The following is a 20,673-nucleotide window of genomic DNA, read 5'->3' as shown; positions in this document are numbered from 1 at the left end:
CTCTAGCCACTCGCCACATCAAAACTACATGATCACTCTCCCCAAATGGTATCCTAGCCCAGCCATTTTCCATGTCAAATTACATGATCATTCTACCCAATTGGTGGCATCATAGAGACATCCTCTATTATCGCTGTATGAGATGATATTATTAAATTCCACTCATATCCCTTGTGTTGCTTCAACTACATGTTTCCTAAAGTAGTTGTCCCTAAGTAGCTTAAAGAATTTAATCTGCTTACTCACACATTACTTCATGCTTCAAATCAATGCTTCCATAGTTAAAATCACCCATTATTCTCATCCACCTGTTCACTCACTAGTCTCACATGTATAAACATTTCAGAATCATATTCCTCCACATTTTCTGACCTATAGCAAAACTTCCACTAAATATCTAAAATTCATGCTACACCAAACGGCCTCAAAGCCATTATTATTATTATTATTATTTTTATTATCATCATCATCGTTATTACATGACACCTGTAGGGGAATCTAAAAACTCATCGAGGGAGGGCACCTACTCTACAACTCTCTGTCACTCAATCCACCAACTACAATGACCTGCAACTATACCAATACCATCTAACACCCCAACCACCATGCTAGTGTTTTCACAGACAATCACAAACATCCATGCCGACGGCAGGATTCGAATCCACAGCCTTTTGGCTGGAGAGCAGATACACTAATCACTCGGCCAACCATGCCAGCACTACTGCTTTCTCCAAACTCCACATGGAGGGGACACAACTCTTCTGAAATCATCCATAATACTCAATCTCCTATTTTATCTTTTCTGTCTTTTTGAAAAATGCTACAACCAGCATATTCTATTCCATGAATACATCATCCTCTGTTAATCATGTTTCACTGACACCAATAATTTGTGGACTGATTACTGTATCCAGGCCACAGACTCTGTACCCTTATTCCTAATCCTCTTTGCATTTGTGTATAAGCACAGTAGTTCCCTGATCCCCCCTTCCCACAATTCTTCACCCCATCATCATCTAGTCTTTTGACTCTGTTGATCACAATGAGACTATTCCTGCACCCTTAAATATTTAACCAATCCTGGTGTCATATATTCACAGTTTCACCATCTAGGTTTCATTTTCCTGAATGGCTACACACATTCTCTCTCTCTCGTTCTTTCATTAACAATTTGCATAGCTTACCATTGCCACTCTCACTCAAATGCAGACATCTGCAGCAAATAGCTCTCTCTCCTACCTTCACGTTTATCCTATACATCAACATATTCAAGTCAAGTTCTCTCTTCTTACACATTCTAGTTGCCATATCATTTGTAATCATTCTACTTCTCCTCAGCTCCCTACTATCATGCTTTGGCAAAACACAGTTCTCCCCTCTCATACTCTTCTGCTTCAATGTCTCTAGTAACACTCACAAATTCTATACTACCTCAACTTACAAGCAGAGTCAACTCTTCTGCACTTTCTTTCTAGTATAAAACAGTTGGAAAATTAAGTTCATTTTAAAATTGTGAAAATAAATTATATTAAACTTACTCCAAGATTGTACCATATAACTCCAGTATAGACCATTGCAGGAACACCTATGGAAAATGAGGCAAATGATAAGCATTATAATTGGTAATTATTACCAATTCTCTGATAATATATTGATACAATAGAAGAAAAACAGAGAATAACAAATGTTGTCATCTGCCTTACCTAATATAAAGAATAAAATCATGCTCTTGAATAATTCCTTATACAGTCTAAAGTTGACAGGTTTAGGGAAAAGTATTGAACGAACAAGCTCCCCTTTGGATGTTATGAAACCTGACAATATACGTATTATTGTAAATTTAATTATTGCTGTATACATCTTCCAATATACTTATTTTCTAGATACTATATTTCTTTGAAAGTTAATGCAGAATTTCAACTAATACATATGTAAATTAAAAAGAAAAATTATAATGAATTTCAACCAGTGTTCCACATTCGCATGTAAAATACCAAATATTACAAGTAAGAAAAGATAGTAAATGTGTCGCAAGTAGGAAAATATATTCTTGAAATAAAAATTATGGTCTAAATTCCAACCAAAAATCTAGTCTACTTGCCTTCACTTCCAATACTAAGGCTTGGTTCCAACTTATTTCAGTGTCACTCATTTACAGAAAACATTTTTAAGGATTTCACAATTTCACAATACCACTTTGCTTATTAGATCAGACAGCAGTGAAATGATATAGTACCTGAGAAACAGAGAGATATTTAACCGAGTCCTCTGATATACAAGTTCCCTGTCATTCATCATCAATTTCTCTGATTCTTAACCTGAAAGTCTAATTCATTTATAACACTGACTAAAACTTTGAAGTCATTTCACTGAGAATATGGCTATATTACTCTTTCCTTCGGCAAAGAATTATTTTGGCATCTAACCACAACAAACAAGACAAGACAATAAAGATGCCAATAACAAATAATTTCTGATTTATTTTAATATTATATTTTTCTTAGTGAATATAGATAACAAGAAAATTACTATATGTTGCAAAAATAGGCAATTCAAACCTGGTAGATTTTGGTTTGTTTTCTCATGTTGATGTATGTTGTTAATTAGGTATAAACAGTTTGATTTATTGTATTAGTAGTTATTTTGCCAACTGCATCATATTTAGAAACAAGATTTAAATTATTAAGATCATAATTATTATTGTTATTATTATTATAACATGGATATATCTCCAGGGAATCTGAACACTCATTCTGGGAAGCAATCATTGACCATTATCATGCAGTATTGTTGTTACAGTATTTGGAATTACAGCTGCTGAAGCAACTTAGTCATTAGACTTAGAGATCAGCGTATTATGTCTGTCAATTGTGTATATTTTTCTGGCCAATTTGATCCTGTTAAAATCTGGCTAACCCTATATGAGACTAATTAATTCACCTTCACTTGAAAAGTCATCCTTATAAAGGTTCTTTGTATCCTTGGAAGAATTCAAATCCGTCTTTTGTAAAAATTCACACAATACCTATCATACCTCTTTGTAAACTCATTCACTCACAAAGCCCTCATGAGTCCTTCAGGCCAACTCATTTCACTTGTTCACAACTATTCAAGTAATAAATCTAGTCTTCACACTCCCTTTGCTAACCAAACTACACAACTTCCAGGGCTGACTACTTGTTCTCTCCTATTCAAGCATATATATGGAAACAGTGCTCCAGCATCCCACTCTATAAAAGTCCTGTAGCAACTTATATATTTATACCATATCTTCTCTTTTCTGCCTATCAACTAAACTCTGCAGTCCACAAACCTTCAGTCTCTATTAATCATCTATCTTCACAGAAGCATATCACAGACTGGTCACTATTTGGGTGACTCACCTATGGATTCTCTCCAATATTTAAATCCCCAAGAAATGCAAACAACCAAATCTGTGCATAGTACAGATTTGACATCAAATATAAAAGATGAATAATAACCCCCTTATCTCTGCTTGTCAGTGTATACTTCGGCTTCCACATGATCCATTAAACTATTTTGTCCATTTTTGCAATATATCTATTCAACTTCAATTCATTGTCCACCAACAGCTCAAAATTCCTAACATCACATAAATTTCCTGCAGTCAATATAATGCACAGTTTATAATCTTTTGACCCAAAAGTGAAGAATCTCACACTTTGACACCTTAAATTTTCAACCATGCTCCTCTTACCACACTCTCAAGTGATTTAACACATTATGTAGGCTCTCTACATCACTTTTATTATTATTATTATTATTATTATTATTATAGGGATATCTCCATAGAGTCAAAGAACTCAGCACAGGAGACCCAGGCTAACCTTATTAACACAACACCTGTCACATCTCTCCTTAAACTCATTCACTGTCAGGACACTCACAACTACATCTTGCAATCCAGTCCACTAATTCATAACTGTCCAAGCAAAAAATCTAGTCCACACATCCTTACTAATGACACTCTTACACAACTTACAGAGGTGACTCCTTGTTCTCTTCTTACTCATCACATGTTGAAAAATTAATTTTGTGTTAATCTTATAGAATCCCTGTAGTAATTTATAAATTTATATTATGTCCCTTCCCCACCTGCCTGTTAACTAAACTCTGCAGTCCACACACCTTTAATCTATCCTCATATAAAACATTCCACAGATTCACTTCAGAGACAAGTGATCAGCTTGTCACTTGTCTCTGAAACCATTTCACCACCTTCTACTGTGTTCACTGGGCATCTACTGACGCCGTATGGTCACTCCAATGCTCGATGATGTTCTACACTAGGCCTCGCCATGTAGTCCTGTTGTTTGCCCTTCTGGCAGCCTCAACTCTCTGAAGATCAGTCACTCCACACACGCCATCCATCCATCCATCCATCTCATTGATGGTCTACCCCTACCTCTTTTTCCAGGAACTTTACCTTCTATTACTGTTTCACCACCACCTTCACCACTATCACCACCTTCTGATCCCCAAAAATCCCAGGTGTCCAGATTTGTGCACAGTAATCAAGATGCAACTGAATCTTAGCCTTATAAAGAGGGATATCTCATATATCTCACAATCTTTACTTGTAAATGTATTATTCAACATCCAAGTAATATTTTGCATCATTTTGCCTGCTATTGCAATATGCCTCTGAACTTCAAATCTCTGTACACCCCACCTCAAATCCCTAGCCTTGTCAATTTCCTGCAATACAGTACCATCAGTACAATACAAAGTATGTAATCTTTTCACTCCAAATTGCATCACCTTGCATTCTGAAACATTAAATTGACAACCATTATCTTTTATCCACAATGCCAATTTATTTAAATGGAAGGTGGAGGGGTGGATGACAGACAAACATCAGAGAGTAGTATATGGTGGAGAAGAATCAAGGCCAACAAGGGTGACTAGTGGAGTGCCTGAGGACTCTGTACTAGGGCCACTATTTAATTTGTGTATTAATGATATAGGGAATGATTTATAATAATATGCTAATGCCTTTTATTCCCTTATAGGGAGTAGGTGAGGCCTTAGACCATAGAAACCATAAAAAAAATCAAGGAAATGAAATTTAAAAAAAGATGAAACTGATATACTTAGTCATATATATAAAAATTCAACTGCATTTGTAAAATCAAATACAATTTCCTATAAAAAATGAAATCAGAGATGCCATTACAACTAAACTATTTACAGCAGAACAAGAACTTTTTTTAAAAATCTTGAATGGAAAAACAGAGGAATTGTAGTACATGGGAAAGAACTATAACAACTAAAATTTGCTGATGACATTGTTCTTTTAGGAAACTTTTCAGAAGAACTGCAACAAATGTTCATAAACAATACAAAATAAAAAATAATATATAATAATTACATAACCAAAAAGCCAGTATATATGGAACACTAGAAAATTGATAAAGTAACTCCTATGTTAGTAGCAGGGGGCTGTGAAGAATTCAATGGTTAGATCTAATAGCCTATGGAAAATACTATGAAGCACAAGATGCTGCAATTTGCTTTAAATAAAAAATATTTGACAATTGTATAACTTCTGGTTCATGATATATGGAAGCAAAACATATCACTTTGATATGTTATGACCAACAACTTGAGAATTAACCATAAGAAAACAGAAAGAACAGTTTGGCATTACCATTCGAGATAAAAAGTGCAATACTTAGGTCAAAGTCAGACCAGAGTAAGAGACATTGTAATATTCATTAAAAGATCCATATTTTACTCCAGATTAATGTTACCACATTAATCTGGTAACAATCTCTCACCAACTTACATGTCTCTATGTAAGTTGGTGAGAGTAAATATGTAAATAAATTAGTAAATATGTTATGCACAAAAAAAAAGTTAAGCAATTCAGTATCTACATATAAATAGAATTTATAATCAATCATATCTCCTCTTCTTCTATTCACACAGCTCTGTAAGTTGCATTCTCTCAATCTCTACTTTTACCTTTCAAATCCATAGACTGACACTGACTTAGTAAACCTTCTCTGGATCCTCTCAAATACATCCTCCTGAAAACCAGACAACCAAACATGCACACAGTATCCATATGTGGTCTGTTCAATGCCATGTACAAGAGAACCATAACCTCTTTGCTTCTGCAAAGAACCAGTCTAGTTTAACCAAGTTCATTGATTGATTTCTGGTTTACTGGGAGAAAAAACAGGAAAGGTCATACTGCACCATATCAAAGGTTGCAGAAGCACACAAGGTATTAATAAATAGTCATAATGAAATCATCATCATCATCATGTGTTTGTATAAATTAATTCTTTGTAAAAAGTTAAAAACATCATGCAATTTATCCAAGTCTGATAATATCTGCCTGAGTGCATATGGCTTGACCAGATAAGTAAAAATTGGGGGCATTCTTGAGGGTACTCCACCAGAATATGACACGTTGCATTTTTCACACATAGGTATGTCAAAATCCCTCAGTAAATAAGAATGTATTAGATAATAGTGATCTATGCAGAGCCTAGCAAGAACAACTTCTCTTCTGTTTCTATGTTGACTAGACTACCAATGCTTAATTTCAGGCTTAATCTCATTCAATTCATTTGTCAACACTTTCTGCCACAAAGCCATCGAGTAATTAGCTTTGATCTTATAAGCTGTCTGTTGTGGTGGCGTTGCTGTCGAGTCCATTGAAGAGCCTCTAGATATGACCGTGGAACTGTAGAACTGCTTTGGCAATCTGTTGAACTTTGATGGAGTAGAGCCTTTCTCAAGGGTTATTGTCAATTTTCTATATAGCAGCAGCAATTGCTGGAGAAGAATAGATATGGGCAGGTGTTAGTTCAACTCCTGGACAGTTCTTGCATGCTTCATAGCTCCTACTACCATCTGGCTGAATTTTCATGACTTTAAAATATTCTCTCCTTAGTCTGTTGATGGTTGTGGTTATTTCTCTATTTTCATTAATTTCACTGATTTCATTCTTCTTCTTGAGTGTTTGTTTTGCCAATCTTATTTTGGCAACTGAGTTAGCATCAGTTAGTGATAGCAGGTGTAATTTTTGAGATAAATGTCTTACTTCTTTGGTTAGACTGTAAGCTCTTTCATTGCATTCAATATTTACATGGGTTGGTATGTATACAGTTCTTATTTTTCAAATTTAATGTTGTTAGTTGTTCATGAATTTCCTGTGTGAGTTTTGTTTTTACATTTTTTAATGCTTCAAGTGCAGATTTAGAGTCACTATAGATGGTTATTCCTTCTGTAATATTTATTACTGTCTGAAGACTGTATATGGGACTGTCAAACAGTGCACAGAAGAATATGAGCTGATTTAACAGCAGCGTCTAAAATCTCATTTCCCTTAATTCCAGTGAGGCCATAAGTGCATAATCCAACAAAATTAAGAGTCTTCATTGTGTATAACAGTTGTAAAACCGTTATACACAATGGATGTGGATTATATGAAGGAGATAAGATGGCCTGTAAAAAAGTTGGTGAGTCTGTATAAATTATACACTTTTGGTATAGTTTTCTGGAGAAAACATTCTGAAGAAATGCCTGGAGTAATTACCTCAAGAGATTACTAAATAAAACAAGCAGAGACAACATGGTGATAAAAACTATCAACAGAAAAGTTATATGCAGGAGATGAGATGGCCTGTAAAGAACTTGGTGAGTCTGTATAAATTATGCACTTTTGGTAGAGTTTTCTGGAGAAAACATTCTGAAGAAAATATTCTGGAAATCAGAGTTGATAAAGATGAAATGAAAACTATAGTTAAAAATATCCTTGATGCCTGGAGTAATTACTTCAAGAGATTACTAAATAAAATAAGCAGAGACAGCACAGTGATAGAAACTATCAACAGGCATGCAATCAGGAATGCATATCAATACTTGAAGTTTAAAAAAGCCACTAAAAATTGGAATGTGGAAAGGCAGCCGGAATATGTGACATTTGACCAGAAATGCTCAAATATGGAGGTATGAAAGTTTTACAATGGTTGCAATCGATAATTCAGAAGGCCTGGACAGACGGTCAAATTCTGAATGATTGGAGTAGAGCTCTCAGAGTACTCATCTATAAAAAAAGAAATAAAACTGAATGTGAGAATTACAGAGGTATTTCCCTACTGAGTTTTCCAGTAAGATTTATACAAATATAAGAAAAATTGTGAACGAGAAGCTTCAAGAAGAACAAGCTGGATTCAGATGTTATACTTGTAAATAAATCCAGTATAAATCTACAAGATTCCTTGATTAAATGGAATAGTTGTTGTAATAAATTTGGTGTGAAAATCAGCAATAAAAAGAGAAAGATAATGAAAATAAGCAGAAAATGAAAATGAAAATATCAACTGCATCTTGAATGGAGAACCTATAGAATGAGTAAAACATTTCGCTACTTAGGCACAATTTTTAGTGAAGATCGCAAATTAAATTTGAAAATAGACAGCAGAATTAGCTGGTATGGTAAGAAGTCAGCTGAATAAATATATATGGAGTGAGAGAGAAATTAGCCAAAACATTAAACTAGCTGTATACAAGACAGTGTGCAAACCAATTATAACTTATGGATCTGAGTGCTGGGTTAGAAATAAAACATTTGATCAAAGACTGGAGAACACAGACATAAGAGATGTTAAAGATACCAAGAAATTTTTTAAACTTGGTTTTAATCATTTTTCCCAAGTAAGCAAACAAGCAAGTAAGCTAAGTTTGCACCTAAAGTATTTTCAGGTCTGAGGCAACTCATGGTAAAGGTGGCATAAGCTCTGATCACTTGCCTAAGAATCCCATAATACAAAGCACATATCCTTACGGACATGTATAATGCTATGCATTATGGGAAGGGTCACTACCCAGACCAGTTTCGACCTTTATTGAGGTCTCGTCAGTGGGAGCCAGACCCAGAGGTGGTGATACCAAGGTTGAAGTAATGCAGAACTCATATTTATCTATATGAGTTGTCACAAGGTGCTTTGACCTTATTAAATAAAAATCATACCAAGCTAATCTTGGTATGGGCGCTTAAACAAAATGAGACATGAAAGATTACTAAAACAAGTGTTCTTTCCCAGGTTGGCAGGAAAAAGATCCAAAGAAAGACCAAGATTTAGGTGGATTGATACAGTAAAAAGTGCCTTAGAAGAGACAAAAATACATGTATAAGATCTGATAGTATTGGAGTCTTGAAAGATAACAGATTAATTTGTAAGAAAAAAATATTGATGGGTAAGTGAGTAATAATGTAACTTTTCCTGTAGTACTCTCATAATATCCTATACATTCCCTGAGGGTACATGTCAGGAATTTGATGATGATGATGATGTTTCTCTTTTATATAAGACCTTACTTGGACTATTGCATGCAGGTCTACTCTCCTGGTTTCCATGGTGATTTTGATGCAGTGGAGAGAGTGCAAAGGAGAATGTCAAAAATATCAGAAATGTGGAATACTGATTATGAAGACAAATTGAGAATTTGTAGGCTGCAGACACTAGCAAACAGGAGAAAGAGGGGGTGATAGGATTGAGACTTACAAACTTCTGAAAGGATTATAAAGAATTTCAGTAGATGGAATTTTTCATTTTATGGAGGATGGGGAAAGGATACAAAGTCATCCTTGGAAGTTGAAAATGAATGATGTCAAGATGGGGGTGAGGGCTAGATTTTTCTCTCATAGAGTGTTGCATGATTGAAAAGGATTGCCACTGGATCGTGGGTGTGCAAATAGCATGAATGAATTCGAGAACAGGTATGACAGCTGGTGCAAATAGTATAGCCTCCCTGGATGACTTTCTGACTCCCTGGAGCTCTCTCTTGAGAATAATAATAATAATAATAATATATGTACGAGTACAAGCTGAAATACTTGAAATGTAGATCATTGGTGGCATATGAGACTTAATTAATAGGCACAATGAGTGATTGTACTGCAGTAATGGACTGCAAACCTGCATGTTTGGTACAGGTAATGTTGTCAACATTCATCCTTCCATCCTTCCACTTGAGTTGTCAACAACTCAAGTGGAAGCGACAATTGCACCCATAGCATTATGCCACCTGAAGATAGACATAAGTTCAAATCTAGTTGCCAACTAGAGGAACTTTTTCTAAAGTTTTCTTCAAATGGGTCCCAAATTAGTTGACCTCTGGCATATGCAGGATTTTTTTTCCCCTAGAAACTCAAGTTTTTCATTTTCATAAACTTAAGAAAATTGACCATTGAATTCACAGTATTTTCAGACAATAGATATAGTGTTAGGATTGGAGATGGTGGCACTTGTCAGCTGTCTCTTCAGTGGAAACTTGAGTTGCTGTTAACATTTACTAATCTGTCACCTTCAGGAAATGTGTGGTGGTGGCTATCTTCCTTTCTGCATTCTGATATGATATATTTTGTTCTGTTTTAATCTTTGATATTCCTTTTTCACTTCTGACATGCATAGGAGTAAGTCGATGATCTCTCTGACAGTTGATACATTTAGTGTTTTTTGCAGAGTAAGATTGTTATCACCCATTAAACAAACTGCCTGTTATGTAGTGACATAACAGGCAGTTTGGGCATGTCAAAATTTGCAACATTTAATACATCTCACTGGATTAGGGATGAACAGTCTAACAGGACTGTTGAAATATCCTGCTTTACAGATGTTGAAGGCTTTTGATGTTCCTGCTCAGAACCAGGTAACTATCCCTATGTATCAGGATGCACCTCATCTTTAACTCCTGATCTTTAAGCTCTGAATATATCTCCTCATCATCAATCAGAAATACCAAGGGAAGATTCCATTCTAATATCAATCCTCTAAAAAATTAAGTATTTTATGAGGTATTACTGTGACTGGTATTCAATCCATTGATGTTGCTCCTAGTTTTTTTAGAATGTTCATGATATGATGTTTCCACAAGACTACCACCAGAATATAGTTTCTTAACTGTTTTGGGAAAGCCAGCTAATACCTTCTAAACCCTTTGGAATAAAGAAGGGTGATAATTTCCCTATTGGGTTTTCACTTGTTCTATGGATGATGAGAAAAACTGGTCCATTTATACTAGTATTGCATGTCTTTTGTTTGTTTTTTTACTTCTGTTATGAAATAATATATCTATGATATCAGTATTTGAGTAGGGCATTGTTAGAGCCCATGAGACATTTGAGAATGAAGATTTCATGCTCAAGAGAGTTTCCTGTTTGGCACCAGAGCATCCCCTCCCCCACCATGGAGCCACACACACACACAGTCATCCACTGCTCAGCAAGCAATGACTGTGCTTTGGAGTGGAACACCAGAACTTCACTGGACGTCATACCAACACCACAGCAAGCCTTAAGCCCTGTCTGCAGACCATAGGAAAGGAGACTTACTGCAATATCACTGATCCTTGCAAGCAAGTTTACTATACGTAAATAAAGGCTTAGGTAGTGTTCATTATTCATAGTAATGCTTAATGGTATATTATAATTGCTGGCTTGGTTGGCTGAGTGGTTAGCATATCTGCTCTCCAGCCAAAAGGCTGCGGATTCGAATCCTGCGTGGGCATGGATGTTTGCGATTGTCTGTGAAAATACTAGTGGTAGTGGTGGTGGAGGACAGTAGATGGCGTTGGTGTAGATGATGCAGTTGGTGGATGAGGTTGAGTGGTGGAGACGGAGAGTTGTAGAGTAGGTGCCCTCCCTCAATGAGTCTTTGGACTCCCTGGAGGTGTCAAATAATAATAATAAATAATAATAATAATGGTATAACCAACACCAAGAAGAAACAAATACATTTATTAAACTCACTAATATTTCACTGGTTTTCTACCCAGCATCATCAAATCATAATGATAACTGTGACAAGTACACAGCACTAAACTATGTAATTGTAGAAACAATTTAAACTGTAAATGAACTGTAATTATAACAGACCATTGAATTGTAACAGAGCATGGTCTAGGTACTCCTTCACATAGGATCATATGGGGAAAAATCATTTATATTACACAGAAGTCATTACAGGTCTGAGATGCTATTCTCAGAATCAGCTATGAAGCACATGCCAAACCTCAACAAGTATGGTTGCATTAATTTATCAAAATGGGAGAATACTGTTTTAGGATTTAATAGCCAGACTTCTCTAAATTAACTTTGTAGCTATCCAACCCATAGAAGGCACCATGTAAGGACATTAGGTGTCAGTTACATTATCATTGTGCTCTGATGATGTTGGATAGAAAACCAGCAAAATAGTGAGTTTAATAAATCTTTTTTTTTTTTTTTTAATTTTATTTTTTTTTCCTCTTGGTGTTGGTTCTGTTAAGCATTATTATGAAGCCCGGATGACTGATCCTGGTTGGGCTATCCAGGACACTGCCCATCCTACTGAAGCAGAGGCCAAAGTAGTGCAAGAATATCAGAAGCAGAGCATTAGACCTCAGTGATGGTAGTCTAGAATAAAGGAAGTAGAGTGAAGAATACAGGAAGAAAAGCATAGTAAGAGAGAAAGAATGAAAACAGAGAATACCATCCCTGGGAGGTCCCCTCCACCATGAACTGGTACCCCATGGAGAGGGGGTTTGTATCAAGCTGGCTGTCACTCAGAGCCCATTCACAGACACAATCCCACTATTGCATGACGCAGAAGCTTTTACCTGCTGCATTTCCACTCTGACCTGGTTCACTTCTCATTAGTCAGCTTGGTGTTCCTGAGCTCTCTTGCAGTGCACATATCCAATCAACACAGGAATGTTGGGAAGCAAGACAGAAACCATCTGCCAGTTCAAGCCTCCAAGCAACTGGATTACTAGAGATCACCACAACTCCCAGCACTGAATTCATGAATAAATCCATTATCACTAAAGGATTTCAGAGAAATTTCACAGCTTTCAAAATTATTAACTATTGAATAAATTTTCAATACAGAAATTCAAAAATTGTTCAAAAGGACTAAAATACCATTATGCCATAGGAATTAATCTTAAAATGGTAACAACTGATGAGCGAGTTTTTAAATATATCCTTGAGAAAATATTTTGAAGAAAAATCATTGAATTTTTTTTGGTTAACAATGAAATTATCAATGTTAACAATGATAATTACTATGATCAAATAATAAATTAAATTTATTTTATTTATTTATGCATATGGCTTGTGAAACTGGCAAGTGAAATGTACAATCACAATATCCAGAAACAAATGATGAAAAACTTAACATGTAAAAGTTCATTACATAAAAGGCACAAACTGCTTTCCAAGTCTTCCTTTAAAAAAAAAAAAAAAAAAAAAAAAGCAAGAGTAATTACAACTACAGGTCAGTGTCCAGTCTGGAAAGCCAATCCAAAGCCTCATTCGTCAGCTTGTGGATGTCCTGTAGGCCACTGCCGTGAAATTGGTGCCTTGTACACAATTGGGCAGTCAACACAATATGAGTAATCGTCTGAGCCATGGGGGAACAATCACAATAAGGGTGGTCTAACAGCCCCCCCCCCCATTTATGTAGTAGGTAGCCACATCTGCCCTGGTTAGTTCTGATCCTGTTGATTGATGACCAAATCTTCCTAGGAAGAGCAAAACCAGGCTGCAGAGCACAGGGATCTTCTACCAAAAAGCTGTTTGTTGGGAGATTGTTGGACCAGAATTCTCTCCACATGTCAGGTGTTGATGGCAGAGCAGCTGAAGAGAGTTTGTCCATGGAAAGAGAGAGGCTTTCTAGATTTTAGGCGAAGACCAGGTGGATTTATGACAGTCTGGTGCAGGGGTGGGTTGTTCATTGCTTTATTAAATTCTTTAATCGAGGCTTGACTTCTCCATATGTTTGGTAGAGCAATGTTAGATAGGACAGGCAGACTGTCCCACTAATTGTGTGCATGGTAGAGTTTAGCTGGGTGTCTATAATGCTATGTGTGCACTTCTTTCCCAGACAGGGGCACAATATTCTGCTGCAGAGAATGCGAGGGCAAGTGCAGATGATCTTAGGACTTCTGCACCACAACCCCAGGTTGTTCCAGCAAGCCTTGCAATGATATTGTTTCTTGTTTTAACTTTATTGGATAGGTTGGTGATGTGTCCTTTATAGGTTAGGCATCTGTCCAGGCTCACTCCAAGGTATTTCGGGTGAGGCCCATGTTGTACCATTTTTCCACAGAAAGAAAGGTTGAGGTGTCGATTCGCCTCAGCATTATTCAGTGAAATACTGTGGACACAGTTTTTGTTGGATTTGGCTTCAAGTACCACTGCTTGAAGTACTCTTCCAGGATGTTCAGGTCTGTGTTCAAGGTTGATTCCAGGTTGGCAAAGGAGGTAGAGATAAATTAAATAAAAATAAGGGAACAAATTTATATTTTATATGAACATGAATAAAACAAGAAGGATCATGGTACAATAATTTAAAATAAAGAAAACAAAATAAAAGATATAAAGTTCTAGATAGTTATAGTTGTATCCTCTCATATGAATGTAAAACATGTTGTAAAATTACAAAATTATTTTTTAAGTAAGAAATTTAATTGCCTGTGCGATAAACAATAGCTTGAATGTGTGAATTCTCAACAGGTCTAGCATGAAGAACCTCGGTACCACAAAACAAAGTATTTCTTTTATGAGTTGAAACAGCAAAATCAGCACTGTGATCATTTATAACAGGCACTTTTGTAATAGGAATACTTTCACCTGAAACAAAAATACATAAATGAAAAGTTTAGACTAAAAAAAAAAACAAAATGTTAATTTAAAAAACAAAAAAAACAGAAAATACCATTAAAAATTAGCATTCAATATAGCAAAAAAAGTGAATATAATACAACTCCTTTTCCTCTTATATATAAAAATTGTGCGTGTGTATGTTTCAAATAATTTTTATAGAAAAGTAGCTCGCGTAGAGCTACTTTTCTATAAAAAGTTATTCGGCGATCTACTCTCTTATATAGATCACGTTCCCCCAACCTGATATGTGATTACATACAAATAAACAACTAAAAAAAGTACACAACTAAAAACTTTATTTGTGTATTTAAAAATGTATTTATCACTTTTAATTATTTTAATACAAAATATTTTAATACAACAAAAATATATATATATATTGGAATAAAATATTTATTTCTCTATTTTGGAAAAAACCAAAGTTAGAAAAAATAACAAATTGATTACAAACTCACAAGTTACAGGAAATGCTGGTTGATTAAAAAAAAAAAAGTTAATGTGAAATTTGGCATTGTTTGGACCCCGCAATATTTTCATAGTCAAGTTGATATGAAGAAGTGGCCAATTGCAGACAATCATCCAAATGATCATTTGTAATTTGGTTTCTTAATTGATATTTTATAGAATGAAAATTAACATCAGAAAAACAAAGGTAATGAAAATAGCAAGGAAAGAGGCAAATATGGATATCAGAATAAATGGGGAAAAATTGAATCAAGTAAAGACATTTAAATATCTAGGAAGTGTTATTAGCAGTGATGGAAGATGTAAAAGTGACATAAAAGCAAGAATAGCGATGGGAAGAGATGCTTTTAATAGAAAATGGAATTTATTCAGAAGAAAAATGGATAGAAACCTAAAGAAAAGACTAATAAAATGTTATGTGTGGAGTGTTGCCCTCTATGCATCTGAAACTTGGAGATTGAAGAAAGAAGAAATTAAGATTTTGGAAAGTTTTGAGATGTGGATATGGAGAAGGATGGAAAAAATCAAATGGACAGATCATCATCATACGTATCAAGGATTTAAGCCTAGCATGGCCTTAGAAGTCATCGTTGAATCATTTAAGAGGACATCCTGGTTTTCTTTTTCCTAATGGCTTGTACTTTAAGGCTTGTTTTGGTAATCTTTCTGTTTTCATTCTTTGAACGTGTTCCATCCATTTATGTTTATATTTTTTAATTTTTTCTATTACTGGTTCTTGGTTTAATTCTTTCATAATATTTTCGTTTCTTTTGTGATCAAATAGGGTATACTTGGCAGTTTTTCTCATAAACTTCATTTCTGCTGTTGTTAATCTTTGTTTGTCTTTTTGTTTTATTGTCCAGATTTCGCTTCCATACATTAAGACCAGTAAGGCTAATGTATTGTATACTTTTAGCCTGGTTTGTTTTTGAACTAGGTTTGGTTTAAATATAGAGTTAATTACACCTGTTATTTTTAAATATTTTGTAATTTTTACGTTTATATCTTTTTCATTTTCATATGTGATCATACATCCTAGGTAGTTAAATGAATTCACCAGTTCTAACATCTTGTTATCTATTACTATTTTAGTTCTTGCTGGATCTTGTCCTTTAAAGGCCATAGTTTTTGGTTTTTCCGTCGATATTATCATACCATAATCTTTGGATATCTCATTTAGATTTAAAATAGCTTTCTGTAAGTTATCTTCAGAATTTGTAATTATTATTTGGTCGTCTGCAAAGAGGAGAGTGTTTAAGTTAACTGTAGGTGAAAGTTTAATTCCTTGATGTAAATTTTTACTCCATTTTATTATTATTTCATTTAAGTAGATATTAAAAAGAGTTGCTGAGAGGGGACATCCCTGTCGGACCCCTTGGTTTATCTCTCTTGTATATGATAGCTCGTGATTTAATGTTATTTGTATTTGATTATTTTCATATATACTTGTGATAGCTTTTAGAATATTATTTGGTATTTGTCTTTCTTTTAATATGTTAAATAATATGTTTCTTTTAACTTTGTCAAATGCTTTTTCAAAGTCAATAAATGCAATATGTGTTTCTAAATTATATTCTCTTCTTTTCTCTATTATTAATTTTAGGAAAAAGGCCAGGTCTATACATGATCGTCCTTTTCTAAATCCGTTCTGTACTTCTAGAATAAAGTTTTCGGAATATTTCATTAGTTTGTTATTTAAGATTCTGCTATATATTTTGTAACAGGAATTTAGTATACTGATACCTCTATAGTTTTTAGGGTCATCTCTATTACCTTTCTTAAAGATAGGAATCACAATTGCTTTTTTCCATTCTATTGGGGGAATACCAGTTGAGTAAATTTTATTTAAAAATAATAAGAGTCTTTCTTTGAATCAAATGGACAGATAAAATAACTAATAAAGAGGTGTTAAAAAGAGTAGAAGAAGAAAGAAGTCTGTTAAAGAAGATAAAAAGAAGAAAGGGAAACTGAATAGAACATATTCTGAGAAGAAATGGAATCATCAGAGATGCCATCGAACGAAAAATAGATGGAAAAAGACCCAGAGGAAGAGTAAGGAAAACAATGCTAGATGACGTGCTCAATGGAGACAGGTACACAACCTTGAAAGAGAAGGCTCAGAACAGAAGAGAGTGAAAGTTTCTGCTACTAAAAGAAGAACCTGCTCAATTGCAGAATACTAAAGAAAAAGAAAGAAGAAGAACTGATTTTTTTTGATGGTCATATTTGAAAAAGCAGATTCTGACAAGTATGTCGATCCGAAACACGACAGAATTTTTCGTGCAATATCAGTTAATATTGGAAATTTTTCATGTGCATACTTCCAAATGATTTCATTGTTTATTGATTTTAAATGTAAACTATTCTGAATGTTTATTATCTCAAGTTCTACTTCAGCTTGGTTTATATCAAACAGCCCACTAATTTTATTTGAAATTTCTGTGATGTTCAAGTTTTCTTGAAATGGATTTCAGTTTTATTAAAATCTTTAAATCTTGAATTTATTTCTTCCTCAACTAATTCTATTTCATGAATAAATTCTTTTAAATCATAGTGAAGCATTTCTTGATTTTGTTCAAAAAATTTTAATAAATATGAGAGATGTCTAAATTCGCGGTCATTTATATTTTTCTTTAATAAAAGTAAGTATTGTTGGAAAGTTTTTAATGAGCTTAACATGTCAATTAAATTTTTATCTCTACCTTGTAACTCTAAATTTAAATTACTTAATTTCGTACAACTAAAAATGATAAGTGTAACAACCATCTTTTATCACTCGATTGTGGATAAATATCTCCTTTTTCATCAAGAAAATTTTTTATATCGTTAATTAATACACGAAATCTTTTAAAAAATTGACTTCTGCTGAGCCAGCAAACATTATTGCACAAGAGATGTTCCCTATCATCATCTGCCTGTAAGTTAAATAACTGCTGTTGCAGGGCTTTTCCTCGAACAGAATTTACAATTTTAAATGTAATATTCAAAACATCTTTTGTGTTTAATCTTTTACTACACAGGACTTGTTGATGAATAATACAGTGGTACGTTAAAAAATCTGGATATTTGTCATTGTTTTTACATAAATGAAATGAAGCATGATTTATTACCTATCATTGCAGGAGCACCATCATCAGTAGTAATATACACAAGTTTAAAAAGCAGAAGTTTGTGTTGTTTCACAAATTCATTCAATGCCGAAAAAATGTCTTCTCCCCTAGTCCTTCCCAATAATGGTATAATTTTCAAAAGTTCTTCTTTACTTGAATAATCTTGAAATACCATGCGAATAAATACCATTAACTAAGCAATATCAGTGAAGTCGTTTGATTCATCAAATTGTAATGAAAACGCAACACATTGGTGAATGTCTGACATTAACCTGGCCAGGAAACTTTTCTCCAGCAACTGGAACTCTTCCTTTCGGCAATTTGAAACCGTGTCTGTGGCCTAGAGTAGTCTCTCTCTCTCTAGCGATGTCTCGAACTGAGAACCTCCTTTCTGGAAGCGGGAAACTCCTCTCTCAAGCAACATGGATCTGGGCAGTCTCTCTGATGGCGACTCTGGACCGGGCGGCCTCCTCTCTGACAGCAATTCTGGACCCCTTCTGCTTGTTTCAGTCCCTTTTTATTAGGCCTCCTCTGAGAACTCGCATGAAGTTTGGCAATCCCCAAAGAATCAGTATGAGTCTTTCATCTTAAGTTTCAAGTTCGGCACGCCTTTTGTTCTCCTCTGCTTTCTTTTGATTATAAGTTGGCGGCCATCAGAAAGTTGTTTGAACGCTTTCTGACTGACTTCGGAGATGTTTACACTGAGAGCCTGCAAGCCTTTCATATACATAGAAGTTTTGATAACAATCTTTCTAATGCCGCAATGTACAGCTTCGGCAACAAAAAATATTGCCTTTGTTTTTAACACTCGAACATATTCTTATTAAAGCAGTATATACAGTTAGCTTCAAAAGAGTTATTTACAAAAACATCTAATACAAACTATACCAAGACAAACAAAGTTTATTTCTTTACAATATTCACATGGGACTTAACCTAAGTAAAAAATCGATGTAATGTGCTTTGGAATATTTAATATTTAAGCTACAATCAAGTTTTTACACTTTGCTTATAATCGTATTCACTCAGCTCGCTGTTTGACTTCCACTGATCCAAATTAATTCATTTACCCGGACTTATAAGAAAATTACTGATTTGACAATTTTAACGAAAAATAAACAAACAATAGCAATACACTTAAAGCAAATTAAAAATATACAAAATAATGATAAATAAAATATTATGTTTTCAGTTTTAATTAAATTTGTAAGTAAGGAGGAATACACAAGAGATTGACCAAAAATCGCTCCGCAATCGACCGGTCGATCGCGATCAACGGGTTGAACACCGCTGACATATATCATCAGAAAGGTTTGCCAACACTCAGAGAATTTAAGGGTCAAAGCCAGATAACTGGTAGGAGACTTCCACATGGCCTTTCAGGACAAAGAACCAACTGGAACTTCCAACCTAATGACCAATCCTAATATTCAGGTGGTATGCCTGTTAATAGGTATCCCCAGAGTACCAAAAAAATGAGGATAGGCTAGCAATTTGGGATTCTTAGATGACTAAATTGTATTCTATATTGGCTTCAGCTAGAAATAAAAGCAATGGTACAACATGATGAAATTTCATGATTTCTGGGGTGTTCACTCAGTTAAACAATCCCCCTCCGCTTCCAACCTGCTGTTTTTGTCAGGATCCAGGAAAAACAATGAAAAGTCAGCTGCTGGAACAAATACATCAGAATTAAAGACAGGTACTTTTACCACAAATAAGAGGTATTAACAGAAAGGAAACTGAACTGGAATAAGAATTAGAGAAGTACCACACACTTGGTGTTTTGAAAACAAAGAAAAATAAAACAGAAAAGATCCTACTAAATAATATTTATATCATATCATAACACTAATTGCAGTATAGACCATGATGGTATGTTTCAGTCTCATTAACCATATAATATCCTCTTTTGAAGTGTACCTATCCTTCTCTTTTAAAATGGTTTATATTTTATTAATTGTTTAGAATATTGAGTATTGGCCATTCAGTTTCATGTTCTATCCAATTTTGTTTGTAATTGTTTAATTTTTCTTCTATTGATTTTATTTTTAGTTCTTTTAAAATATCTCCATTCTTTTTCGTTGTCTAATAATGTGTATTCTGCAGTTCTTCTCATGAATCTCATTTCACTTGTTTTTATTCTTTATCTTGTTTGTTTATTGTCCAAATTTTGATGCCATATAATCAGGCGCTGCTAAAGTATTGTATATTTTCAAGTGTGTTTCTTTGTACAATATTTGGATTGAGTGTTCTATTTATCAGACCAATAATCTGTAAAAACAGTGAAGTTTTTAATTTTGTCTTTTTTCTCCTTCATATGATATTTCACATTCAAGATAATTGAAAGTATTTATCTTCTATTATTAATAACTATTTTACTTCTAACTGGAGTCTGCCCACAAAATG

At 34.4% G+C, this 20,673-nt stretch overlaps 1 protein-coding gene across 3 annotated transcripts in view; it reads right to left on the bottom strand.

The window, feature by feature from the left end:
- LOC150098917 (polyamine-transporting ATPase 13A3-like) overlaps positions 1-20,673 on the bottom strand; it is a 434,948-nt gene that overhangs the window by 230,971 nt on the left and 183,304 nt on the right. For all 3 annotated transcript variants that reach the window (XM_090404645.1, XM_090404644.1, XM_090404646.1), the window contains 3 exons: positions 14,498-14,656; positions 1,704-1,814; positions 1,539-1,585 (listed from right to left, as the gene is read on the bottom strand). In XM_090404645.1, the coding sequence (XP_090260771.1) occupies positions 1,539-1,585; positions 1,704-1,814; positions 14,498-14,656 (317 nt within the window). The remainder of the gene's footprint in view (positions 1-1,538; positions 1,586-1,703; positions 1,815-14,497; positions 14,657-20,673) is intronic.

This window comes from Typopeltis vanoorti, chromosome 15, assembly GCF_054136105.1.
Source record: "Typopeltis vanoorti isolate ZY-2024b chromosome 15, IOZ_Tvanoo_1.0, whole genome shotgun sequence".
NCBI lineage: Eukaryota > Metazoa > Arthropoda > Arachnida > Uropygi > Thelyphonidae > Typopeltis > Typopeltis vanoorti.
The sequence above is the reverse complement of the archived record's forward strand: the minus strand, read 5'-3'. Positions and strand labels throughout refer to the sequence as shown.